The sequence below is a fragment of the Lagenorhynchus albirostris genome, chromosome 2 (genome assembly GCF_949774975.1).
Source record: "Lagenorhynchus albirostris chromosome 2, mLagAlb1.1, whole genome shotgun sequence".
NCBI classification, from domain to species: domain Eukaryota; kingdom Metazoa; phylum Chordata; class Mammalia; order Artiodactyla; family Delphinidae; genus Lagenorhynchus; species Lagenorhynchus albirostris.
The window spans coordinates 145,850,220-145,878,204 of record NC_083096.1 but is presented as its reverse complement, the minus strand read 5'-3'; the positions used below and the strand labels follow the sequence as shown (position 1 = coordinate 145,878,204).

The following is a 27,985-nucleotide window of genomic DNA, read 5'->3' as shown; positions in this document are numbered from 1 at the left end:
ATCAGACCATGTGTGACTAATATGTTCTATTTGGCTCTCTATAACCACTCTCTGCCCTTCTCCATCATTTTCTTTGTTCAGGGAAACTTATCTGTATGGATTACTTCAGTGGGCTCTCTTGCCCTCTGATTTCCAATTGGGTTGGCCAGTAGGAACCCCCTAGCAGTAGATCAGAGGGAAGTAAGAGAATGAGCTCTATGTATTTATTTTTCTCAGCTCCCTCCCTGTGGGATCATCTCAGGCTAACTTTTTTCCTCAACTGAAGGTCACTGTTCCACTCAAGATGGCCCACTGCATGACTCTCTACTATTGGGTTCTGTTAACCATTTCATCCCTTCACACCCTTTGAGCTGTTACTAGCCCCAGGGAACTGCACTATACCCCATGGTTTCTGTACACAGTGCCCGCACCTTGTAAACAGCCCATTTATTAAGCTCTCCTCAAATTATCCTAATGTGAGGCTGCCATCTGTTTCCTACTAGCATGCTGACTAATATACCATGTGTCCCAATTCTCAGTTCAAAAGATATAGGCACCAGATATACATGGCACCCATCAGAAGCACTGTTAGGAAGAGGATTAGAGTAGAGGGAAGATATTCTTTACTAGCAACTGAAGTATTTCTGACCGCAGAGAACAAAACCTATGCATCCAATGTAAAGGACACTTTTAGATCCTGGGATGGGCAGGGAGAAAAAGAGGAAAAGACAGTAGGAAAGTGTGGTAGGCAGAACAATGCACCCCTTCTCCCAAAATGTCCAAGTCCTAATCCTTGGGACCTGTGAATATATTACCTTACATGAGAAAAGGGACTTTACAGATGTGATTTAGTTAAAGATCTTGAGATGGATATATTATCCTGGATTATCTGTGTGAGCTCAACGTAATCACAAGTGTTCTTATAAGTGAAAGAGGAGGGCAGGAGATTCAGCATCAGAGTGGTGCAGCATGAGAAAGACTTGATAAGTCAATGTTGACTTTGAAGACTGAAAGGGAACCACAAGCCAAGGAATGCAAGCAGCCTCTAGAAACTGGGAGAGGTAGTGGAATGAATTCTCCCCTAGAGCCTCCAGAAGGAACACAGACCTGTTGATATCCAGATTTTAGCCCAAAGAGGCCAATTTCAGACTTTTCCTGAACTGTAAGATAATAAATTTGTGTTGTTTAAAGCCACCAAGTTCATGGCAATTTGTTATGTCAGCAATAGGAAACTAATATAGAATTTAAGACTGAAATCTCCAGACCCAGAAAACTAAACCTGAGGAAGGAAGAAGGGTTGGGGAACTAATAGATGGCAGAGATAGAACACACTGTGGACAGCATAACCATACTGCACACCACCTGCTAACCTACACTGCAGTCAAGTTAAATTCACTAAAAAGCAAAGTTATTCTTCATCTCGTAAGCTTAGACTCATAAAATGCTTTCACACCTTTTGTAACACCCAGTAGAGCCTTCTTTTTATCTCACAGTTCTGGGGATTCACCAGAACTTTTGTATTTTGTTAGAGAGCTTTATCAGCTTCATTCAGAAGGACATGCATCTGCCTTATCCTATTCTTTGACTTCCTGGTGGCCATAGTAGCAAAATATTACACACAAAAAACAATGATTTTTTTAAATTTCCAGAGCATATAGTCTACAAAGCACCAATATCTATTATTTGCATTCTATAAAAACCAGTGCTAAGCTCCTCCCCCAGCTTTCCCGTTTCTGAATGGGCCTTACCACACTCTGACCCAGCTGCTCCCGGAAGAAGTAATCCATGTTTCTCTTTTGCAGGCTGTCAAGGTAATGCTGAAAGCGAGTGTACGTATATGGGTAGCAGTAAGCAAACTGGTAAATATCTTCTTCTCGGTCAAAACAAAATGCAAAGGACATCACGTAATTCTTCCTATGGTCCGGGCAGCGGTAGTAGTAAACATTTTTAGGTGGCAGTCTTTGCCTGAAAGATACAAAGAAATTTGGGCATATCAGACAGTTGTTCAAGCTTCAAAATGTAATCAGTAGGAATAAATGCCCAAGATTGAAACTGTAACATCAAGAAACCTAGGTGGTAGCCAGGGACAACAACATATACCAATCTATGATCAAAAGAGGTTGGACACTCCCTCTTGCAAGAGGACTGGAATCACAACGGACTGCTGAAAAATCATTGACAGGAAGACACTGAAACTCACCAAAAAAGATACCCCACATCCAAAGACAAAGGAGAAGCCGCAATGAGATGGTAGGAGGGGAGCAATCACAATAAAATCAAATCCCATAACTGCTGGGTGGGTGACTCACAAACTGGGAGAACACTTATACCACAGAAGTCCACCCACTGGAGTGAAGGTTCTGAGCGCCATGTCAGGCTTCCCAACCTGGGGGTCTGGCAACGGGAGGAAGAATTTCTAGTGAATCAGACTTTGAAGCTAGTGGGATTTGACTGCAGGACTTCGACAGGCCTGGGAAAAACAGAAACTCCACTCTTGGAGGGCACACCACAAAGTAGTGTGCACATCAGGACCCAGGGGAAGGAGCAGTAACCTCACAGGAGACTGAACCAGACCTACCTGCTAGTGTTGGAGGGTCTCCTACAGAGGTGGGGCGTGGCTGTGGCACAACGTGAGGACAAGGACACCAGCAGCAGAAGTTCTGGGAAGCACTCCTTGGCGTGAGCCCTCCCAGAGACTGCCATTAGCCTGTAGGCTCAAGTGTTGGGTCGCCTCAGGGCAAACAACCAACAGGGAGGGAACCCAGACCCGCCCATCAGCAGACAAGCGGATTAAAGTTTTACTGAGCTCTGCCAACCAGAGCAACATTCCCTTCAACCCACCACCAGTCTCTCCCATCAGGAAACCTGCACAAGCCTCTTAGATAGCCTTATCCACCAGAGGGCGGAGAGCACAAGCAAGAATAACTACAATCCTGCAGCCTACGGAACAAAAAACACATTCACAAAAAGATAGACAAGATGAAAAGGCACAGGGCTATGCACCAGATGAAGGAACAAGATAAAACCCCAGAAAAACAACTAAATGAAGTGGAGACAGGCAACCTTCCAGAAAAAGAATTCAGAATAATCATAGTGAACATGCTCCAGGACCTCGGCAAAAGAATGGAGGCAAAGATCGAGAAGATGCAAGAAATGTTTAACAAAGAACTAGAAGAATTAAAGAACAAACACCCAGAAGAATTAAAGAACAAACAAACAGAGATGAACAATACAATAACTGAAATGAAAACTACACTAGAAGGAATCAATAGCAGAATAACTGAGCCAGAAGAACAGATAAGTGACCTGGAAGACAGAATGGTGGAATTCACTGCTGCAGAACAGAATAAAGAAGAAAAGAATGAAAAGAAATGAAGACAGACTAAGAGACCTCTGGGACAAAATTAAATGCAACAAGATTCACATTATAGGGGTCCCAGAAGGAGAAGAGAGAGAGAAAAAACCCGAGAAAATATGTGAAGAGATTATAGTCGAAAACTTCTCTAACATGGGAAAGGAAATAGCCACCCAAGTCCAGGAAGCACAGAGAGTCCCAGGCAGGATAAACCCAAGGAGAAACATGCCGAGACACACAGTAATCAAACTGGCAAAAATTAAAGACAAAGAAAAATTATTGAAAGCAACAAGGGAAAAATGACAAATAACATACAAGGGAAATCCCATAAGGTTAACAGCTGATTTCTCAGCAGAAACTCTACAAGCCTGAAGGGAGTGGCATGATATATTTAAAGTGATGAAAAGGAAGAACCTACAACCAACATTACTCTACCCATCAAGGATCTCATTCAGATCCGATAAAGAAATCAAAAGCTTTACAGACAAGCAAAAGCTAAGAGAATTCAGCGCCACCAAACCAGCCCTATAATAAATGCTAAAGGAACTTCTCTAAGTGGGAAACACAAGAGAAGAAAAGGTCCTGCAAAAACAAACCCATAACAAAGAAAAACAAACCCATAACAAAGAAACCCATAACATAAGAAAATGGTAATAGGAACATACATAGTGATAATTACCTTAAAGGTGAATGGATGAAATGTTCCAACCAAAAGACACAGGCTCACTGAATGGATACAAAAACAGGACCCATATATATGCTGTCTACAAGAGACCCACTTCAGACTTAGGGACACATACAGCCTGAAAGTGAGGGGATGGAAAAAGATATTCCATGAAAATGGAAATCAAAAGGACGCTGGAGTAGCAATACTCATATCAGATAAAATAGACTTTAAAAGAAAGAATGTTACAAGAGACAAGGAAGGACACTACATAATGATCAAGGGATCAATCCAAGAAGAAGATATAACAATTATAAATATATATGCACCCAAGATAGGAGCACCTCAACACATAAGGCAACTGCTAACGGCTGTAAAAGAGGAAATTGACAGTAACACAAAAATAGTGGGGGACTTTAACACCTCACTTACACCAATGGACAGATCATCCAAACAGAAAATTAATAAGGAAACACAAGCTTTAAATGACACAATAGACCAGATAGATTTAATTGATATTTATAGGACATTCCATCCAAAAACAGCAGATTACACTTTCTTCCCAAGTGCACACAGAACATTCTCCAGGACAGATCACATCCTGGGTCACAAATCAAGCCTCAGTAAATTGAAGCAAATTCAAATCATATCAAGCATATTTTCTGACCACAATGCTATGAGATTAGAAATGAATTACAGGGCAGAAAACATAAAAAAAACACAAACACATAGAGGCTAAACAATATGTTATTAAATAACCAAGAGATCACTAAATAAAACAAAGAGGAAATCAAAAAATACCTAGAGACAAATTACAATGAAAGATAACGATCCAAAACCTATGGGATGCAGCAAAAGCAGTTCTAAGAGGGAAGTTTATAGCAATACAAGCCTAACTCAAGAAACAAGAAAAATATCAAATAAAAAATCTAACCTTACACCTAAAGGAACTAGAGAAAGAAGAACAAACAAAACCCAAACTTAGCAGAAGGAAAGAAATCATAAAGATCAGACAGAAATAAATGAAATAGAAACAAAGAAAACAATAGCAAAGATCAATAAAACTAAAAGCTGGTCTTTGAGAAGATAAACAAAATTGATAAACCATTAGCCAGACTCATCAAGAAAAACAGGGAGGGGACTCAAATCAATAAAATTAGAAATGAAAAAGGAGAAGTTACAACTGACACTGCAGAAATACAAAGCATCTTAAGAGACTACTAGAAGCAACTCTATGCTAATAAAATGGACAACCTGGAAGAAATGGACAAATTCTTAGGAAGGTATAACCTTCCAAGACTGAACCAGGAAGAAACAGAAAATATGAACAGACCAATCACAAGTAAAGAAATTGAAACTGTGATTAAAAAATGTTCTGACAAACAAAGTGCCAGGACTAGATGGCTTCACAGGTGAATTCTATCCAACATTTAGGGAAGAGTTACCACCCATCTTTCTCAAACTCTTCCAAAAAGTTACAAAAAAGGAACACTCCCAAACTCATTCTATGAGGCCACCATCACCCTGATACCAAAACCAGACAAAGATACTACAAAAAAATAAAATTACAGACCAATATCACTGATGAATATAGATGCAAAAATCCTCAACAAAATACTAGGAAACAGAATGCAACAGCACATTAAAAGGATCATACACCATGATTAAGTGGGAGTTATCCCAGGGATGCAAGGATTCTTCAATATATGCAAATCAAGCAATGTGATAGACCATATTAACAAACTGAAGAAGAAACACCATATGATCATTTCAATAGATGCAGAGAAAGCTTTTGACAAAATTCTATGCCCATTTATGATAAAAACTCGCCAGAAAGTGGGCATAGAGTGAACCTACCTCAACATAATAAAGGCCATGTATGACAAACCCACAGCAAACATCATTCTCAATGGTGAAAAACCAAAGCATTTCCTCTAAGATCAGGAACAAGACAAGGATATCCACTCTCACCATTATTATTCAACATAGTTTTGGAAGTCCTAGCCACAGCAACCAAAGAAGAAAAAGAAATAAAAGGAATCCAAACTGGAAAAGAAGAAGTAAAACTGTCACTGTTTGCAGATGACATGATACTATACATAGAGAATCCTAAAGATGCCACCAGAAAACTACTAGAGCTAATCAATGAATCTGGTAAAGTTGCAGCATACAAAATTAATGCACAAAAATCTCCTGCATTCCTATACACTAATGATGAAAAATCTGAAGGAGAAATTAAGGAAACACTCACATTTACCACTGCAACAAAAATAATAAAATACCTAGGAATAAACTTACCTAGGGAGACAAAAGACCTGTATGTAGAAAAGTATAAGACACTGATGAAAGAAATTAAAGATGATACAAACAGGTGGAGAGACATACCATGTTCTTAGATAGGAATAATCAATATTGTGAAAATGACTATACTACCCAGAGCAATCTACAGATTCATTGCAATCCCTATCCAATTACCCATGGCATTTTTTACAGAACTAGAACAAAAAATCTTAAAATTTGTATGGAGACCCAAAAGACCCCAAATAGCCAAAGCAGTCTTGAGGGAAAAAAACGGAGCTGGGGGAATCAGACTCCCTGACTTCAGACTATACTACAAAGCTACAGTAATCAAGACAGTATAGTACTGGCACAAAAACAGAAATACAGATCAGTGGAACAGGATAGAAAGCCCAGAGATAAACCCATACACCTATGGTCAACTAATCTATGAAAAAGGAGGCAAGGATATACAAGGGAAAAAGACAGTATCTTCAATAAGTGGTGCTGGGAAATCTGGTCAGCTACATGCAAAAGAATGAAATTAGAACACTCCCTAACACCATACACAAAAATACCCTCAGAATGGATTGGAGATGTAAATGTAAGACCGAATACTATAAAACTCTTAGAGGAAAACATAGGAAGAACACTCTTTGACATAAGACACAGCACGATCTTTTTTGATCCACCTCCTAGAGTAATGGAAATATAAACAAAAATAAACAAATGGGACCTAATGAAACTTCAAAGCTTTTCCAAAGCAAAGGAAACTACAAACAAGACGAAAAGACAACCCTCACAATGGGAGGAAATATTTGCAAACGAATCCACGGACAAAGGATTAATCTCCAAAATATATAAACAGCTCATGCAGCTCAATATTAAAACAACAAACCCATCCAAAAATGGGCAGAAGACCTAAATAGACATTTCTTCAAAGAAGACATAGAGATGGCCAAGAAGCACATGAAAAACTGCTCAACATCACTAATTATTAGAGAAATGCAAATCAAAACTACAATGAGGTATCACCTCACACCAGTTAGAATGGGCATCATCAGAAAATCTACAAACAACAAATGCTGGAGATGGTGTGGAGAAAAGGGAACCCTCTTGCACTGTTGGTGGGCATGTAAATTGATACAGCCACTATGGAGAACAGTATGGAGGTTCCTCAAAAAACTAAAAATAGAATTACCATATGACCCAGCAATCCCACTACTGGGCATATACCCAAAGAAAACCACAATTCAAAAAGACACATGCACCCCAATGTTCACTGCAGCAGTATTTACAATAGCCAGGACATGGAAGCAACCTAAATGTCCATCAACAGATGAATTGATAAAGAAGATGTGGTACATATATACAATGGAATATTACTCAGCCATAAAAAGGAACGAAATTGGGTCATTTGTTGAGACGTGGTTGGATCTAGAGACTGTCATACAGAGTGAAGTAAGTCAGAAAGAGAAAAACAAATATCGTATATTAACATATATATGTAGAACCTAGAAAAAATGGTACAGGTGAAACGGTTTGCAGGGCAGAATTAGAGACACGGATATAGAGAACAAAGTATGGACACCAAGGGGGGAAAGTGGCAGGGGGTGGGGGTGGGGGTGTGATGAACTGGGAGGTTGGGATTGACATATATACACTGATGTGTATAAGATGGAGGAGTAATAAGAACCTGCTGTATAAAAAAATAAATTAAATTAAATTTAAAAATTTAAAAAAGAAAAAAGAGGGGCTTCCCTGGTGGCACAGTGGTTGAGAGTCCACCTGCCGATGCAGGGGACACGGGTTCGTGCCCCGGTCCGGGAGGATCCCACATGCCGCGGAGCGGCTGGGCCCGTGAGCCATGGCCGCTGAGCCTGCGCGTCCGGAGCCTGTGCTCCACAACGGGAGAGGCCACAACAGTGAGAGGCCCGTGTACGGCAAAAAAAAAAAAAAGAAAAAAAAAGAAAAAAGAGACTGGAATCTGGCAGTACTTCATTCAAATTCCAGCCCTATCCTTTATAAAGTGTTTAAACAATGCAAAGTTAAAAATGAACAAGTTTTATTCATCATTTGTTCTTATTTTGAGCACATATTATATACCCAGGCATTGTGCTAGATTACCTATGTAAAATGGTAAATAAGATAAGCCAGGTATTTGTCCTCATGGAGTATATATGTTGGTAGGGAAGCAGTCAATAAAATATTTTAAATAAATATACAATATAGTTACAGACTCAAAAGTGTCTTGAGGGGAAAGAGTGTGATGCTATAGTGACATAAATAGGGGAGGATTACTTTCCCCAGGGAAGTCAGGTTTTAGTATTATAACACTAATTCAGATACTTTAAAATAAGTTCATGCACTTTGTGAATATTCAAGGGAGAGAAAAAGAATATTCAACATTTCTTTAAATTATTACTATTATTTTTCTATAGAGCATTCCATGAAACTAATTTTACACAGAAGCACTTTGGGAAATACTGCTTTAAAATATGTTGTGTAGGCAATTCTGCTAAGCTAACATGCTCATTCTCCAATAAGCAACACTGAAACACATACATGAGAAAAGGCAAAATGGTCCAGTTATAATTCCCATAACATCTTTACATTAACCCACTTCACAGGCTCACTGCACCTCCTCATTTGTATAATATCCACACTATGCACGACTTCCCTGCAGAGAACGCCTCTCATTTGTGTCTCTTAAAATCCTATTAATCCTACAAAACCTGTCTCAACTATGCCTTTTCCATGACTGTCCACTGATAAAACCAGGCCTGTTTGGCTCCTACATTTTGTAGCAAGTCTTGCTTTTTTTATTGGCTGCTTCCTAAGTCTCATCCACTAAGATCTGTTTGGAAGCTCCTTAAGGGCAAATATGTTTTGGGGGGTGGGTTCTGGCATAGTGGGTGGAGGATGCAAGGCTCACCTGCGGTGGTTTGTCATTCAACTGGGAAGCCAAGGGGCAAAGGGGCATATGGAGGAAAGTGTGAGGAGGAGGGTGTCAGAGCTGAGGTTGAAAAAAACAATAATGGTGCTGGCTCCAGGTAGGGCAGCCTGGAGAAAACTGTTAAGAGCTCCAAAGCATTGTAACATTCCAGCAGTTTATTGCAGAATCTTGTTTCTACCTTGGTGTCTTTCTGAGGCTGCCTCAGTGGCCAGGGTGGGAGGTAAGGCTATGGGCTTCCCGTGGAAGAGCCAATGTTACATGGCACTGACGTTGTACATGTTTGGGCTTGTACTGCTTGCCTGTAGCCCTGGCTGTCATGAATCTCACCCTAACATTAAATGGAAAACAGGTAATGGGAACATCAAAAGATTATTGTTAATTAAAGAAAAAAACAGACATCTCAAGTTAATGAATTTAGCACTTTTCTATGTATGGGAAGACAAGAGTCTGGGCTCATTGAAATCATTCCTTTGATATGCACTTTAACTTCATAGGGCCAGTATCCTGTTTTTTTCCATCCTGAATCCCTCAGGGTGCACAGTCGGGGGTGACTGCAATGGCTGATGACTTGATGGCTGTACACCCTTTGTTTACTGATATGGCAGGCTTCATCCACACTATTGTTATCCCACTTAGAAGATATGGCCATGAAGGTTCATAAAAGTTAAGGAGCTTACCCATTCTCTCAAGCTAGTAAATGACAAAACTGGGATTCAAATCTGTTTCTGTCTGATTCTAAATCAGTACTTATAACACTTTTCCAGGATCCCTCTTGATAAATTATGGGATTCTGGCATAGGCCAGGTGGCAAGAAGGAACAAGTAAAATGTTGGAACTGCAAGGAATTCATCATGGCTGAAGCACAAAGAATGAGAAGGGAAATCATGAGAAATGTGTTTGAAGAGGAAGGCAGAAGTCATATTAGAAAGGGACTACGGCTGTCCCTCCACATCCATGGGTTCTGCATCTGCAGGTGTGAAGGGACGACTTTACATGATGGGACACGTTAAAGAATTTAAACATTATCCTGAGGTCATAGGATACCTTTAAGTCAGTGAAAGAAGTAAAGTACCATGATTGTCCAAGTCCAAGAGATAGAAGAGAGTGATCAGAAGGACAGGGTAGTGGCTGCACAAGTACAGAAAATCAGGTAGATTTGACTATTAGATAAAAGTGGCTGATGCGATGGGCCATGGAGTCTAAGATGGGTGGGAACCCAAAAATGATGAGGACGGGACGTAGAGAGAACAGCTTAAGCAATAAACGAACGGGGCTTTTCACATAAAAGTCCACGGTAGTTCGGGGCTTCCCTGGTGGCGCAGTGGTTGAGAGTCCGCCTGCCGATGCAAGGGACACGGGTTCGTGCCCCGGTCCGGGAAGATCCCACATGCCGCGGAGCAGCTGGGCCCTTGAGCCGTGGTCGCTGAGCCTGCGCGTCCGGAGCCTGTGCTCCGCAACAGGAGAGGCCACAACAGTGAGAGGCCTGCGTGCCGCAAAAAAAAAAAAAAAAAAAAAAAAAAGTCCACAGTAGTATCAAAGGCTGTCTAGAGGTGTGCTTAGGCCCACAAATAGAGTCCATTTTGCTCCTACACCCAAAGCCAGGAGGAATAAACATGCAAGTAAAAATAATCTTCTTGTGACACAAATATAGCTTTAAAGCAAACCCCCTAGGCACTCCTCCTTTCTAACCCAATTGCTACCTTAAACCCTCCTATATTGAAATTTTGGAGCTACCAGTGATGAAATAGACACGGAATGGCCTGGAAGGAAAATGGGGAGTGAAGAGTCCCCTCCAGATACTTCTGCACATGGAATGTAGGAGAATGAGCAGCTCCTGAGAAGGTATAGGGGGAAGTAATGGCCTCCAGGATAGTCAGGCCTTAGTTCATTGTTTTATTCAGCAAATATTTGTTAAGTATCACATACCATAGACTGAAGTAAAGGAAGACAAGAGGTAAAGGAAGCAGTGGATTAAAACACTGGGGTCCAAGGGGGATTATTAATCTGGGAGTTGAGTTTCACAGGAAAAAGTAGAAGGTTTTGGAGAGAGGAGGGATCAGTGGAAAACCAAGATTAGAGGGAGAACAGACCAGCGCAGGGATAAGGGTATAAAAAGAACAGATGATGGTCTACATTTGTGATGTGATGTCACATCACAATGTTAGGGTGGTAGAAGTAAACGAGCCTCAGGGTCTCCAGCCAATGGTCTGTGACAGTTGCTTCAGGCCCTGGCTCAGAGCTCTGAGTCTGAGTCTCCTGGAGCACAAGGTGAGTGTGTCTTCATACACAAGCTATTCCTACAGTCACAATCCCCTCAGGCTATGACACCGATTTTTTCAAGTCTTTATGTACTAGTATATTCAATTAAGATCCATGCTTTAAATTCACTCACCTCAGTTTTCTCCTATTCTAGCCAAGTTTAGCAACTTGACTCTGAGAGCCTGCCGTCTCCACCAAATTTGATCATGTGCTACCAGGAGAATTCATCTAATGCCTGCAGCTGTCCCAGCTCCTCTCCTGAGTAGGTTGGATGCTTAACCTGATTGGAAGGCAGAGTGAAGGTAATGGACACTGCGGTGATCATGCAAGAAAGCTGAGATGTTGCTCAGGGCTTAATGTTCCAGACTCTGCTAAGGATACTAACGAAAATCTGTCTGAGAAGAATTCAGCAGGCCAAATTCATGAGGAAGCAAAGTAACACAAAGGATAAAGGAAAAGAGGAATGAGGCTGTGTAGGAGAAATGTGTCTCTCATTTGGAATGCACTTATGGTTTTTCTCTTATTTTGCTCGTTATGTTTCACTATGTCTCAGGCATGGTGTTAAATTTTTTATACGCATTATCACTGAATCCTCACAATACCCTATGAGCTAGGGGCTGTTAACATCCCCTTTACACAGCTAAGAAAATGGAAGCTCAGAGAGGTAACAAAAATTTCCCAAGGTTGCAAGTTTGGTAAGCAGCAGAGCCTGTACTAGACGCAAGCTAACGTGACTCCAAAGACTGTGCTCATCGTCCCTATGGTAACTTGCCACCTGCCTTTCTCCCCTTGACACCAATTCATAGCCTTACCTTCTGCTTCCAGAGAAATCTTGTCTGACAGTACTCTTACCAGTACTCTCCTGTTAAAAACTCTTCAAACAACTTCTTATCCTCAAAAGGCTCCCCGAGATCTCCCTGTGATTCCAGCATCGTCAGTCATTTCTCCCTCCTTGAACCCTATGTGTTATTCATACTGAACTACTCACAACTCTCTAAAAACGTTGTGCCATACCTCCAGTACCTCTGTGTCTTTGTGTTTGATCTTTTCTCCACTTGTACTGCTTCCCCTGCCAGATACCTTACCTACTTGGTAAACTCTTACTCATAGAGGTGGCACATTGTAGGTTGTCAATAAAGCTTTAAATATTTTTTTAAACAAACTAAATAATTAATAAACAAAAGAATGTATAAATAAATGCCTATATCCTTTAACATACCTCCTCTCTGAAGTCTTCTCTGATTATTCATCCATCATTAATTTTTCTCTACTTTGACATTTGATATTAAAACAGTTTTATCACCGGTTTGTCCCTTAACAATAAGCAACAAAAGTAAGTGGAGATTTCTTCAAAGAGAAGGTAGGCTTCTTGAAGACAGGAACAGTGTTACCTTTCCCTCTCTTTCTCACTAGAAATGGTACAGAGAAGTTTCAAATAGTACTTGCTTATTTTAAAAGCACTTGTAAAAGGAAAAGAAGACTCCTCCACAGATAAATGGTAGGCGTCATAGGTAGGTAGATCTTAGCTCAGTATAAAGTAGAGACTCTTTAACTTTCAGCTGAAGGGAAAGTAGAAAGGTCTATGTTACAAGGGAGTACATGGGAAGCTTTTAGGGCTCTCATAAAAAGTTTCCTGGGCTTCCCTGGTGGCGCAGTGGTTGAGAGTCCGCCTGCCAATGCAGGGGACACGGGTTCATGCCCCCATCTGGGAAGATCCCACATGCCACGGAGCGGCTAGGCCCGTGAGCCATGGCCGCTGAGCCTGCGCATCCGGAGCCTGTGCTCCACAACGGGAGAGGCCACAACAGTGAGAGGCCCGCGTACCGAGAAAAAAAAAAAAAAAAAAGTTTCCTGTACTTGATATTAAGTTAAACAAGGCAAACTTCTGGTTCCATTTAGCACAGAGAGTCTCGGATATCAATGGAAACAGTATAACAATTGTTTAGGCCATTCTAAGTACTTCATCATATATTAACTCCTTTAATCTTCACAATAGTCCTCTGAAGTTATTCCTTTATCCTAAATGATATGATAAAAATGAAGGTAGGGTCAAGAATACTTCTTAAGAGAAACAGATTGTCCATGACTCCCTAGAAGACTCCAGAAAGGAAAGAATCTAACACCTGATCCTGCCAGAGATGCAGGTTGATTCCAAGACCTGTGGTGTGTGCTCTCAGGACTCAGAGACTAAAGGGTGATCCAGCTCTTGAAACAAGTCATCATCCTGGGTCCATCCTGATGACTAAAGAAGCCCTCCACATGTGTGAGGGAGGCGGTAACCAACATCCTCAGATTCAGTCATGCATTCATATGTGGCTGAGTGAGCGTGCACACACACACACACTCACACACAGGCTGCATGCATGTACATACTGAACACGTTCACAATCATACTATGTATACTTATCTACTATAGCCTCTATTTCATTATATCAACTGGAATATATGCCTTTCTCCACCACTGGATTGAGTTCTCCTTGAGGGCAGGAACCATATATTGTCCATCTGGTTCTGGAGGATCTATACAAAGCCTTGAATAGAGGAGGTACTCCAAAATGCTCATGAATTGGATAAATGAATATAACTGTGAGTGAACTTTAAGATATTAACATATTAGAGTAAATAATTTCAGCCACACCAAGGTTTGTATATTATGCTCTCTCCACGTGAAGCTGTGAGTCATGCCATGAATACATTGTTTCAGGAACTTCCATGCCATTTTAAATGCGGTTCTATCTGTAATTGCCTTTCCCATACTTTGCTACATAGTGCATGCCTATGTAGAGAAGTGAGGCCCAGCTCAAATGACACTTCCTCTTTGAAGTCTTCGTCAACAATTCCAGGAATAACTAATTGCTCTAAATACTAATTACAGAAACTCCTGTATTTCTGATTCATCTCAAAATCTGTAGCACTTAGCACAGTGCTTGACCCTGAAGAGGAGCTCAAAGCATGTTTGTTGAATGAATGAGTAGGTGAATTTATGGTTTAATGAATGAATGGATGGATGATTCCTTCCCATTTTCCATCCTCTCTGCCTCTGTCCAAGCCATCAGCCAAGTTCCCAATGCATCATTCTGGAGGTTACCAGAGCACAGAGCACAGAGGAAGAGGAGAAAGCCCAGGACCTGAAGGCGTATATAAGACTCATTCCCTGCCCCTCCTCAAGACCCCTGAAAGACAGGAGCCCTAATTTCCTTTCTGATTAAGCAGAAAATATGGATGTTAGATGAGTTCCAACCCCAGGGTGTTCTTTGACTGTAGACACAAACTTTTTTCTTCTAATTAGCAGAGAGGGAAAAAATAACAGAATCTGTCTTTTAAGGCGGTACATCCTAAAGGAGGTATACAAAACCAAGTCATTCAGACACCTCCAAAGGGAGTAACATATACCAAACACCTCCTATATGCCAACAATGTGCTACCTGTTTGATGTACACTATGGTCTGACTGATAAACACATATTCTTTCCACCACACCAAGGCTGTGAAATTCACCCAACAATTTGGGTGAAATCTGAAATTCACCCAGCAATTGCAGAAACAGTCTCTTACTTCCCCTTCTTCATCTACTCAGAGGCAGGGAGCAAACTGGCATCCAGTTTCCCAGGTATATTTGAAATTGAAGAAAGATTTCATCCCTCTTCCCTTCATGAGGGCAGCTGAATCTCTGGTTTGTCATCCATGACAACAGATGGCCTTTAGTCTACGTTTGGCTGGAACAACCCAGACCATCTCCTGGCTTGAGCCAGTGGGCCCCTCCTTTTCTTCTCAGGCGTCTGGCACAGCCAGGCACCGGCATGGCTGCCCACATTATAAATCTACCCTCCCTAGGCGAAGAGGACCTGCTCCTAATTCCAATTCTATCTTCCCCCAAATAATTATAATAGTGCTCCTGTCACCAGCATATCTATTCCTATCTTTCTCCGCACTTTGTCACAGCTAATCTCTTGGTGAGTCACAGGGAGGGGGAGAAACAGAGAGTGAGGGAGTGCTCAGCTACAGGCAACACATTTATACACCCAGTGTCTAATCAGATTACCATCTTATCAGGGGTTGATGGGCACTAGTGGTGGGAGGAGAGAGACGGAGCTACATATTGCCAGCCGAGTTTTTGATAAAAGACACTGCTCGATTCTTGAATTAACCTTTTTGTCCTACGCACTCTGTTGTTTATTTTTCAGAGTTTATTTTATGTGTAGGATTTTTTTTTTTTTGTCTGTGCCTTCTGGAGAAGGACACCCACACACTGTGTCAGCAGCTGCTTCTATTAATTCCAAGCCATTAAAAAAATTAAAATTAAACCCAATTACTTTGGCTAGTTTAGAGCCGGGGAATAGCTGAGACTGATTATTCCCCATGGTCATGGACAGCAACAATATTCCTACCTACATGTGGCTGCGGGCAGAATGCTAATGCAGTCAGAAACTCCAAGGACAGGCTCCTCAGGCAAAGAGAGACTCTAAGTCATGTACTCTATCTTCTCCAATCCAGATTCCTGAGAGGAGGCAAGAAGAGGACACTGGACAAAGAGCTAGGAGTTGGGTGCTAGTCTAAGCTGCAGTCCTTGGGCAGAACTCTACCTTTCTTGGTGCCTCTGTGTAAAAAGTGGTTACTAAAATGTGTCCTGAATCCCTCTTAGGGTTGTTATGACTCTTAGGTGAAAATGACTATGTTTTCAAAACTATCGTTTGTTGGAATATAAGATGGGGTATGAGGCAGTATCAGAATGCTGGGTGCTTTGGGATGGGGTGGCCAGCTGTACCTGCAACTTGTTCAGGTTTGCGCTCAAGTTTTGTATCCAAGTTATTTTGTTGCTCCATCATAGGTGGAATAATAATATGGGTTCTGGATATGAAGTCACTAGACTGGAATCTCCTTAGAGTCCTCCTGCACAGAGCCTATTATACAACAGCACTCAATAAATATTCTTGAATGAATGAATAAATAAGTCAGGCAGAGCTGGGTTAGAACGAATAGACAGAGCTGTGTTCAATTCCAGCTTTTGATGCCTTTTACAATTGTAGTCATTGTACAGTAGAAAGAACATGGGCCTGGGCTCTAATCTACTTCCATGACTTATCAGTCATGTAGCCCCGAGCCTGGATTTCCACATCTATAAAATGAAACCAATATCTAGCTCACAGATCTGTTTTGACAATTAGAGATGAGATTGGTACCCGACACATAACAGGTGCTCACAATGGTAACTGCTCTGTATGACGGATAGTTGGCATCACACTCTCTTGATTCAGAATAATGCATTCCAAGCTCATACTAAGTGTGCTTAGGGTATGAAATGGACAAAGCAGGTAGGATAGGGGACCAAAGAAAAGGTGACAAGGGATGAGGAACCATTTAAACACAGAGTTAGGAAAGAAAACAGTGATAACCCTGTTTTCTGTTCCAGATCCTTCCCATACCCAATGTAACCAATACCTCTCTTTCAAGGAGATGTGCTCTCTAATAAAATTAAGTGTGTCTGTCAAGATACAGGAAGGCAGTTAACTCCTCCAGTTCCCAAATGGTGGTGGGAGATATATTCAAAGGTGTTTTCACTACTGGTAACTGGCTATGCTAGACAATCATGCCGTGGCCCATGCAGCAACCTGCCAGATGAATGGAGCCTCAAGGTCACTAGTTGGTGGGATCAATCAGAAATATGGAAAATTATAGGTTAGGCAAATGTGAAATATGTTTGGGAAATAGAGACTGACCAGTCCTGCTTATAGAGAATAGTCTGCTCTAAGCATATTTATCATATGGTGCAAACCTAAAATTATTTTGTTTTTTGGTTATTCCTAAACAATTTGTGCAATAAACATTTCACCAGCAATGAGCTCAAAAATACAAAAGTGCATATTTTAGGAAAGTTGAGTTCTAACTTTTCATTCCTCATGAAATTCAGTGATAAACATGACACATGCATAAAATGTTTGTAAGTATTTATGATCCACTGTAGGGGGTGTACTGATAACATGGCCACATTAAAACCAGAAGACACAATGCTGCTGAAGAAACACCAGCAACTATTTGGTTTAACAGTTATTTTAAGAAAACTTATGTCCAAAGACTATAATTTACATATATAAAAGCAGAACCATAGAACAAAAATGATTGAAATTATTTTAGAGCAATGTACTTTAAATGAAAAGCCATACTTCAAAGTGATGTGTGCTATCACTTTTACTTAGAGTGCATGACTGTTCTTCTAAAATCATTTCAATCAGTTTTAATTCCAAGTTTTCTGGTATATAAAGTGGTAGCTGTTAATGTCTTTTCTCTGTTAGCATAAGAACTAAAATCAGTAATGTGATATCAGTGTCATCAGGTGTTTCGAATAGAAAATCATTTAACTTAATTTCAATGTAATTCAGTTATTTTCACCCAATTCATGGAATCAAAGTAAAGCTTTTGGAAATTCATTCTGTTGAAGGCTAAATACTGCCTTAGTGGGAATGATACTGTTAATTCAGTAAAATAAAGTTCAACATGAAAGATAAAATTACTTATTTTTTTTGTTATGATAATATGAACACAAATTTTGGTAAAAGCAATGTACTTGTTAAATCAACAAACCTATGGAGTAGAAATTTATCTTGAGTTGGTTGGAGGTGTCCATAAAAATCAAAATTGCATCCAAAACAAGCTTCTATTTTCTACCCTCAAAACAGAAACCACAGTTCTCAAAATTTACACAAAACAAGTAAACTATACAATGTTTTATGAAGCTAATGCTAAACCACACACAAACAAAATTTTTGTTAAGCTTCAGGAAGGCAGACCATGTTTCTTTTCTTTACTGTCTGTCCACCATCAGTGGGATCTTAGAGATTTTGAGCTTTTTAATAAGCCACTTTGTTAATCAACGTTGATTTTGCTGTGTTTTTATGTTTGCTTTTTGTTTTTGCTGTTAATGAGACCCCTAAATTTTGTTAATGAGATCTTTAAAAGAGGACAGAATTTTGGTTGCATTTTGTTCAAAATCAATTGGAAATCTTTAATCAAGTATTCAACAAATGAAGCACCAAAGTATTTTAATTCTTAAAGCTTTTATCAAATTGCAATTACTGAAAACAAAGCTTTCAAATAGGAAGACATGACATTTATCTCTCCAAAAGCAAGGGAGGAATTGCACAAATTAAATGATGAAAGCACAATTGAAATACAAGACTTAATTCTGAAATTCAATGATCATACTTTGGGAAACCTCAGTTTAGGAGGATAATTTTTTTGATGAAGCTCCTATTTTTAATTAGATATTTATATATTGTACCAGAGTGGAATGAAATTGAGAAGGGCTACAATTTTGTAGCACCTGCATTTGGTGAAAATTTAAAAGAATCAAGGAAAAGCACTTTGACAAAAGTTGTTTTATAAAAAAAATTTATCTAAGAAAATTTCTTGGAAAGGAGTAAACAAGATAGTAACTATGAATATATTTGGACTGAAACGTTCATATATTTCAATACTAAAAAGCTTGTAACTGAGAATGTCCTCAATTTGGGAGAATCTGCTGAACTCTACCAGGTACCTCAGTACCTAGAGAGATAATGCCTTTTATTTAAGAATATTATGATCTATAAAGGAGAATCAATTGAATGTGTCAAGAATTTCAAACTTGTTAACCATAAAAATTCAATTCTAAAGAAGACTTGAAGGCAATGACATCAAAAACTAAAAATAATAAAACCATATTAGAAAAAATATTTTTCATAAAAATACCAATGACATAGTATTAGATACACATGTAACTAAAAAACTGATTAAAGTGTGTAAATGTATGCCAAAAATAACAGTGCTATTTTAAGAAAATAAATGTAAGTTTTAAAAAAATTTTGCTTTAATGTACATGGATGTATATTAATTTTACTTTTAGAATGAATTTTGATTTTTAAAATAATTGTTTTGTAAATCCAACAAAGAAAACTATTGGTGGTCAATACATGAAATATTTCAAAAATATATAAAATTGTATCTTTAGTTTCCCTGTTCACTTTCAGTTGGGATGATGATAAATTATGTGCTCATCTTATCCATCTGCCAACCTAATTGCTCCTCTTGAATGTCTCGAAATTACCTCAATTTCAACCTGAATATAATGAATCTCCTGACCTCCCCTAAACCTGGCCCTCCCAACTCAGTAAGTAGCTCCACCATCCCCATCTGTCCAATTGTACAAGTCAGATACCTCAGAATCAACCTTGATGTCGTCCTTCCTTTCACCCTTTCCTTCCTTTTTGACTCAATGAATATTGCTGAGAGCTTCTCATGTTGTCACTCTTCTAGATGTTGGGGAAGCAGAGGTTAAAAAAGCAATTCCATGCTTTCATGGAACTTTTAAGTTGTGAGAAAGAGAGATAAACAAATAAATCAATGTATTACATAATATAGTGTAAAGTAATGATAAGTGTAATGAATACAAATAAAGCAAGGTAAGGGGAGAGAGGGTAATGGAGGGGGCAATTTTAATTAGGGTGGTCACAGAGACAACCATTTAGTAGAAACTGGATGATGTGAGGAAATAATCCACATGTATATGGATTATTACATTATCTTATATTCAATATTATATTCAGTATTTATTCAATATTATATTATATTATACATATCTCCAAGAAAATAGTGGCCCAGAGGGAACAACAAGCATGAAGGTCCAAGCTTGGTGTATCTCTAGGAACTGCAGGAAGGTCAGTATGATTGAACAGGAATAAGTGAGGAGGTGACTGGTAGAAAGGGAGAGAGGAGACCATTTTATAGGGGCTTGCAGCCCTTAGTAAGAGTTTTGTGTGAGAAGCCACGTAGGGTAGAGATATTGAGAGTAATGAAATAATTTGAGCTACATTTTAAAAGGAGCTCCTGACATAACTGGTTGAAATGCTGATTCATAGGAGTCAGCTCTGACATTTTGGTCTTCATCACATGGAAGCCAGTGTTTAAGTCCACTTCTCAGTACCCATCATCTGTCGGTGAATGGTACAGAGTCCTTTCTACACAGTGGATCTTCACAGTTAAAAATTTATGTGAAAGAGCTTTCATACCTCAGTGGACTTATTAATCTTAGAAGCTCTAAATTCCTGTATCTCACAACCTCCCACTTTTCAGGGTTATTATGTTAATTAAAATAATAAAGTGGACTCAATAAAGAGCTTTTGGTAACTGAAATGAGTAAATGAACTTCACAAGTCATCTATCAGCTTCCTGAAATTTGGGAACCAGAAGTATAGGAGATGAGGAACATTGTATTTTCTTCCAATAAGAAATACATAATTGTCTTTTGAAAGATTTTCTTTGTAATCTATCTGGGAGGTCTATTAACTCTTTATACTGACACAACTATACACTTTCATAGAGAGATGGGACTTTTGGGATCATCTAGTCCAGTGTCTTTCAAAAAATTTTTAGTTCTTCAAAAGTGCTTTCTGCAGAAGAAAGCTAGCAGAGAGGCACAATATGCAAAAACCAAACAAACAGATAAACAGAATTCAGATGGCAAGAAACAAGGCAAGTGGGAGTGGGTGGGTTTGGGCCTTTCATTTTATAACTGAAGTCTAGAGACATCAGTGACTGGGCAAAGCCACACTGGAGGTTAGAGGCAAAGCTGAGAACCGCTCTTCCAGTTCTATGTGTTTTGTTCATTGATCAAACAATGATTTATCAAGCACAGTTCTCAATGCTGAGGATAAATTACTATATAAAACAAAGTCCCTGTTTTTATGAGAGAGAAAAAAATATATATATGGTATATTAATATATATATTTAGATACTATTTATATATTTATATACATATTTGTCAAGAGGTTATAAGTGCTATGAAGAAAAAAAAAGGCAACATAAGGATAAGGGAATAGAAAGTAATGGAAGGGGGTGATGTTAGTTATACCGGGTGGTCATGGAAGGCCTTTCTGATGAGGTAACATCTAAATAAAGTGAAGACCAGTGGATTTCTGGGGGGAAGCAAGTGCCAGTAATGTCCCCCTGAGGCTCCTGCTCCTCCAGGACAGAGAACCTACTAGGTGCCAGGAATTGCATTAGCCTCTTCACATGAAGGCTTGGACCAACAGGGAGAACACAGATTTTAGTTCTGGTTTTGAATCCAGGTTTTGGCAAGCGGTTGATTTATTCTCTTTTACCTTCAGTTTTCTGATTTTTAAAATGGGAATGATATTATTTTTCTTTCAGATTTGTTCAAAGGATCTAATAAGAAAATACATGTAATGTCCCTGACATACACCAGGGCTTTACAGTTGGGAGCTACTGGTATTATCTGCCTCACTCTCTTTGAATGAAGGATTCTTACTGTAGTTGGCATCAGTAGATATTGGCTGCTTGGCATATATTTCCTCTTCCTAACAAAAGGAAGCAAAGTATAGCAAACTATTTCCTATACTTAAATGACTCTTTCTTCATTTGTACAGTCTGTTGGAGTCACAGGGAAAAAGGCCTTGCCATCCCATGCCAAAGCACATACCCCTGTCTAGGCTAATCAGATCTGACTTCCATGGAATCTGTACCTTGAAGACAGAGAAAATAATGAAAGACTTGGTGATCCTTCATTTCCTGACCAGACTGCTCCACTCAAAGGCCACTTTTTTTGTGGTTTCCTCTCCCTGGTGCTAAAGCTCTTCACTTCTTGTTCACCCTCAAGTCCAGGTCTCTCTCCACTTCCCATTGATTCTGTAGGTCCCTAATATCCTTCAAATGCATTTCCTTTTGTCTAAGTTAAAAAGAATACATTTCTACTCTTAGTAACTAAAGAAACTATCTTATACATAATCAATTTAATTGAGACAAAAAAACAACACCAACATAAGACATATTTGCCTTCTAGATAATTAAAATTATGTTGTTGATGAATAATGTTGATAAAGAAATTTTGAATTACATATATGGTCTTTGCCAACTTATTTACCTCTCTGAAAAGCAATTTATCAAACTATAAAACAAGAAGCTTAAAAACAAAACAAAACAAGATTAAACTAACTGAGGCTCAAAGGATCTTCACAGAATTGACATTCAAGGATTCTAAAGTCTATGAGGTTATGATTCTAAGAATTTCTTTATAATGAAATTTTATAAGATATCTTCAAAGCTTTAATCAAAGGCCAGTAAAGGAAAATTTTCATATCACATGATAGCCTCAAATCATCCTATGTAAGCATCTGCCTGTTTCACCTCTTTGTAGGGGTAGCTCAGACATTCAGCTGCTTCTTGGATTGAATAAGAAGTGTGCAGTGGGGGAGATGTACAGTGTCCACATAAGATGTCATTTAAGATCACACAGCTAGTCAGTGGCAGTTAGTCCGGGCTTCAACTCCACAGCTAACACTTAAACACTACCTTACTAAGTAATGGGGACCTTCATAGGAGAGACAGGTGAGGTAATCACAGAAGGATTCCTGAAGAGGAATTCAAATAGGAGAAAAGATTTCCCAGACAGAGGGAGTGTATATGAAAAGGACAAGAGATGAGAATGCATGACATGTATTCAAGGTAACTACACCATGAAGCTAAAGCATAAGTTTTATGTGGGAATCATTGGTGAGGAGTCTGAAGAGGAGCTTGAATTCAATTGTAGGGAATAGGGTGGGGTTTGAATACAAGACTAAGGAATATCATTAGTCAAATGCATTAGACATTTGCTCCACTTTCTCCGAACGACCTTTCCTGCTTTACATCTGCATCCTCTGCTTTGCCTGTGATGGCACCAAGGGAGGGAGAAGATCCAGGTAACGTTACCAGAGATGACACAGTGGACTTTGGAGAAATGTTGGCTAAAACAGAAGAAACAGGTAGGTTTTTTTCCAGGTAGGACTATTGAAAAGCAACCAGCTTCCTATCAAAAGCTCTCACAACTGGCCTAATCCTTTCTGGGAGAGTTCTAGAGGGAATCTTGAGGTAGGTCTAAAATTTGGGGAAGGTGTTGGAAAGTGGTGTTAAGTGTGGAAAGAGGAGGGCTGTGAGAGTAGAGAGATCAGGGAGACTACACCTTTCTCCCCAAGCTGGTCTTCCATTTTGAAGCATAAGGCTAAGAAAGTGTTCTGCAAACTGACGAATTATTGCAATAAGGGAAAAAAGATGAGAAGAAAATAAATCCTGTGGAGTGAAGACAAAGGTGATGGGATCAAGAGGCAAATGAAAGGAGAGAGGTCTTAATGGAAGATTTATTAGACAGCATGGTTTGCACCAGTCCCAGAGGCAGGAATGACTTGGAAAATGAATTCAGCAATGGTTCTTGTCCTTCTGGGCTGAGACCTTACAGAAGGTGGTATTTCTCAAAAATGAGTTGCAGTCCAGCTCAAGGCTTCCAGCTTGCTGAAGATAGACTCCCAGCATTGTAAATATGTATTGGGGAGGATAAGGGTGAAAGGGGTGGCAACTTTGCTCTTTCTGGATTAGTTCTGGTGGAAAACTGCATCTCTATTTACTTGTAAATCAGTCAGAATATAGCTGTATCAGTGTCCATGTCGCCGGGAGGAGCACAGCCTCAGCTGATCAAAAGTGCTTCTGAATGCCAAGCAGCCCACAGATGCAGGCTACAGAAAAGAGAACTGAAGCCCTGCCTATGAGGTTAGTATGCCCCACCTGGCTACCTCCAATTAAAAAACTTGGTTAAGGGACTTCCCTGGAGGTCCAGTGGTTAGGATGCAGTGCTTTCAATGTCGTAGGCCCAGGTTCAATCCCTGGTTGGGGAAATAAGCCAAGCGGCACAGCCAAAAACACAAAAAGCAAAAATACTTGGTTAATTCTCAGTACCTGAGTCAATCAAAGCAGCTCTATATGGATAATGCAAAACTCAAGCACACATTGAGCACCTTCTCTGTGGGAGCATTTTTCTAAGTATGGGAAATTTAAAGATTAATAAGACACACTCTTGTCCTCATGCCCTGAGAAATTCAGTCTTGCAAGAGATACAGGCATCCTAACCATGATAAGAAGTGTTCTGAGTTCTGTGATAAAGATGTGTGCACATGTAATGGGGGCACAGAGAAATCATATGTGACATGGGAGGTCATTTAGACCATTTTGAGCTGGGCCTTGATGGATGGGTGGTTAAGAGCTCACCAAGGAATAAAGGAAAGATGAAGGAATTTCTCAGCAGAGCAAAAAGCATGGGAAGATGGATTTTGCATACTGTTTAAGGGAACAGGTTTTTAAAGTTAATATCAGATCGTTTCATATACCTGCTTAAAAACTTCTATGCTTTCCCATGCAGATGAAAAAAAAAATGGCTAAACTCATAACTATGATGTGACCTCCACCAATTTTATCTTGCACTGCTGTCTTTCCTCTGTTCTGCCGACATGCTTTCTTTCTATTCTTCAAATACATCAAGTTCATTCCTATCCCAAGGCCTTTTTATTTGCTGCTTCCTCTCCTCCTCTCTCTTGAATGCTCTTCTCTCAACTCCTTCTCATTTTTCAGATATCTTCCAGATGTCACCCCACAAGGAGTTTTTCCTGACCACTTAATTTAAATTAGACCCCTAACTACAGTCACTCTCTTTCATTCCCTTGTTTTATTTTCTTCATGGCATTTATCACTATCTGACATTTTGTTTCCCTCCACTAGGGTATAAGTTCCTTGATGGTAGACACTCTATGTCTATATTTACGTTTTCAACATCTAGAAGTTTCCGGCACAATAACTGAATTGAATAGATGAACTCAATGGTGATAAACACCTTGCATGGGTATGCAGGACACCCAGCAATGGCAGGGAATAGATATAACGGTGGATAAGACTAGTAGTAGTGGTCATTATAGTAATAATATCCACCAATTAATGAGCATTTTCTGTGTGTTAGGCCCATGCTAAGCCCATTACCTTGTTCAAACTTCACAGTAATCTTGGGATATAAGAATTATTATCCCCTTTTTAAAGATAGTGTATTTGAGAGAGAGAGAGGAGTTTAGTTATATGTCAATGTTTTACTGCTCCTGAATAGAAGAACTAGATTTTGAACCCAATCTACCTGACTCCCAAAACCAATATTTAATAATTCAATAGAGAGGGGTAACTGGACTACAATCTCCCTCAAACTACCTCAGAACCTTGCCATTTGACGGATCTTCTACATATGTGTGATTATACACGAGTATCATTCTAGGAAAAGGAATGTCTTCTAGGACAAATTGTGGGGAGAGAGCAAATCAAACCTAATAGTGGGTCTCAAATCTTGTCCTAAGGTAGCCAGAGATTCTCTCTCTACTTAAACTCAGTGCACACTCACTTTTGATGGAAAAAAAAAAAAAGCAATGAAAAAACAAAAACCAAAACAAACTGAGCCAATATATCTTTTACAATAAAAATCTAGAAATATCAGGGAAAAAATCTATTTGCTTTATATCAAACACATGAAAAAAGGGACCAGGTCAGTTAATTTCCTGGACCTTTGACCTCATGATGACAAAAAATGTCATTGTGTGTCTGTGTCTGTTTATGAGTGTGCTTGCAGTTCTAGGTCCAAAATAAATTTGAGGTGACTTATAGAAATGTACATAAGAGAAATACAAATAATAAACAAAACAGGAAATGAAGACAAGATATCATGGGGAGGAAAATGAAACAAAGTTTGAAGTGAAGTTATCACAAACAGATGCATACCATAAAGTTATGTGTACTCATTAGAAGTAGGTTTTAAATTTGAGTTTCCTAGTAGCCAAAGCAAAGAAGGAATTATGAAAAGTCATATGTTCTTAACAGTTAATAAAATAAAAAATAATCTAGCTGCTTGGGGCAAAAATAAGCCAACTACTTATAATTTTTCCTGGTAATGAAATCTGACAAATTTTTCTCATGCTTTCAGAAATTTTTTCTTACCATCTGTAGAGTAAATTCACTGAGAAAATTCATAATATTATTTTTATGGAGTCCCTCAATGCAGGCCAAAGGCAATATGTCAAAGGGCAATTCTACAAAAGCAACTCTAAGAAGCACAAAGGTAATGCAGTCCAGCAATGCAGCTCTCAGGTTATCTAGTGTGGTCCAAGGACAGAAGAACTAATGAACTGTGTATCTTCAAGCAGACTTCCATTAATGCTGTTTCTTGCAACTAGGCTTTTATTTAGAATAAGTGAGCAAAGAATTTGAGGTTCCACTTTGTGTCAAATTCTTGGAATACAAATAGTCTACTCAGGTAGTTAAAAGCATAATCTTATACTCTTACAGTCAACTAAATGGGGGATATGATATGCTCTTTTGAAAATTAAGAAATAGACAAATCTGTGTGCCTGGATAGATGGTCAAGGAAGAACATGTGGACAGGGCCAACATTATTCATGAAAAAATATATAGGATCTAATCTAATGCACTGACAGTTGGCATAAAATTGTAGAGTTTTCAGCTTTTGATTTTAATTAAGACAATATGTTTTCTCTTTTAATTACAATTGAATTTTAACTGAAATTGTTGGCTACTGTGTTGAGCTGGCCAAAGACTTTCTTACACTTCAAAGAGACAACATCTTGGGAGTAACTATACATTCACTAGGGAGTGCATTCAGTCTGCACTCAAAAATGCCACTTTGAGAAAAGGGTGTCTGGAAAAGTTCCCTGTTCAGTGATTGTGTTTTAATAAATAAAAAGGCAGCTGTTATGGAGAGAAAGCAGCATATGGGACAAAAACCCTACAAGTAAATTGTCTGCAGAACGTTGCAGTAATCCCCATGGCATGTGCTTCCTAGAGAATGATGGGACGTTTGTCAACACACGTAGATGAAACGATAGGAAAAGACTCCAATGTATAATTCATCTCTCTATCAAGTTAAGTACACAAATACCTCAACTGTAGGTTGGCACAGTCTAAATATTTTAAAGCTTCCCACAGTGTTCCAGGTCCTCATTGTTGCCATTCCAGACAATACCAGGAAACAAGCATTTCCCTCATTCAGAGTCACTGACAAGCATCTCTCTTCTCTTGGTCAACAAACACCATCACTTTATGCTGTCTGTCAGTGCTCTCCTTGGCTGGAAGCAATTACAGAGAGACTTCAAGCTAGAGGGAATACTCCCAATTATACTCATAGGTGGGCCTTAGTTTTTAATTAATTAAGTGTAGGATTCTACTGTTCCTTATTCCCTGAAGAGATTTTTACCGTAACATCTACACAGCTCAGTGAACTCATGTTTGAGTGTGTGTGTGCGTGTATGTGTGTGTGTGTGTGTGTGTGTGTGTGTGTGCTTGCTCCCTCTCCTAGATAGAAACTACTTGAGAATAGTGAGCTTTCCTTATTGTCTTGGTACACCCAGCACCTCTTACATAGGCAGTACTTAAAAACTGACTATGAATCAGTAAGTGACTACAAAAAGATTTTTCCCCACCATAAAAATCTTTGATTTTTGAGCGCATAGCACCATCACCATCACCTCACGGATCTTCCTTAACGTGTCTGATTCAAATCATCAAAGGTATATCAAGAGCACTCCATACAATAGATTCTATGTGAGATTTCTGCATACAAATTCTCATTTGAAATCCAATTCTATTTACAAAA

At 39.2% G+C, this 27,985-nt stretch overlaps 1 protein-coding gene across 1 annotated transcript in view; it reads right to left on the bottom strand.

The window, feature by feature from the left end:
* The window catches only part of AGBL4 (AGBL carboxypeptidase 4), a 1,285,194-nt gene that overhangs the window by 533,087 nt on the left and 724,122 nt on the right, over window positions 1-27,985 (bottom strand). Inside the window, exon 5 of the mRNA XM_060141936.1 lies at window positions 1,728-1,944. Within this exon, the coding sequence (XP_059997919.1) occupies window positions 1,728-1,944 (217 nt within the window). The remainder of the gene's footprint in view (window positions 1-1,727; window positions 1,945-27,985) is intronic.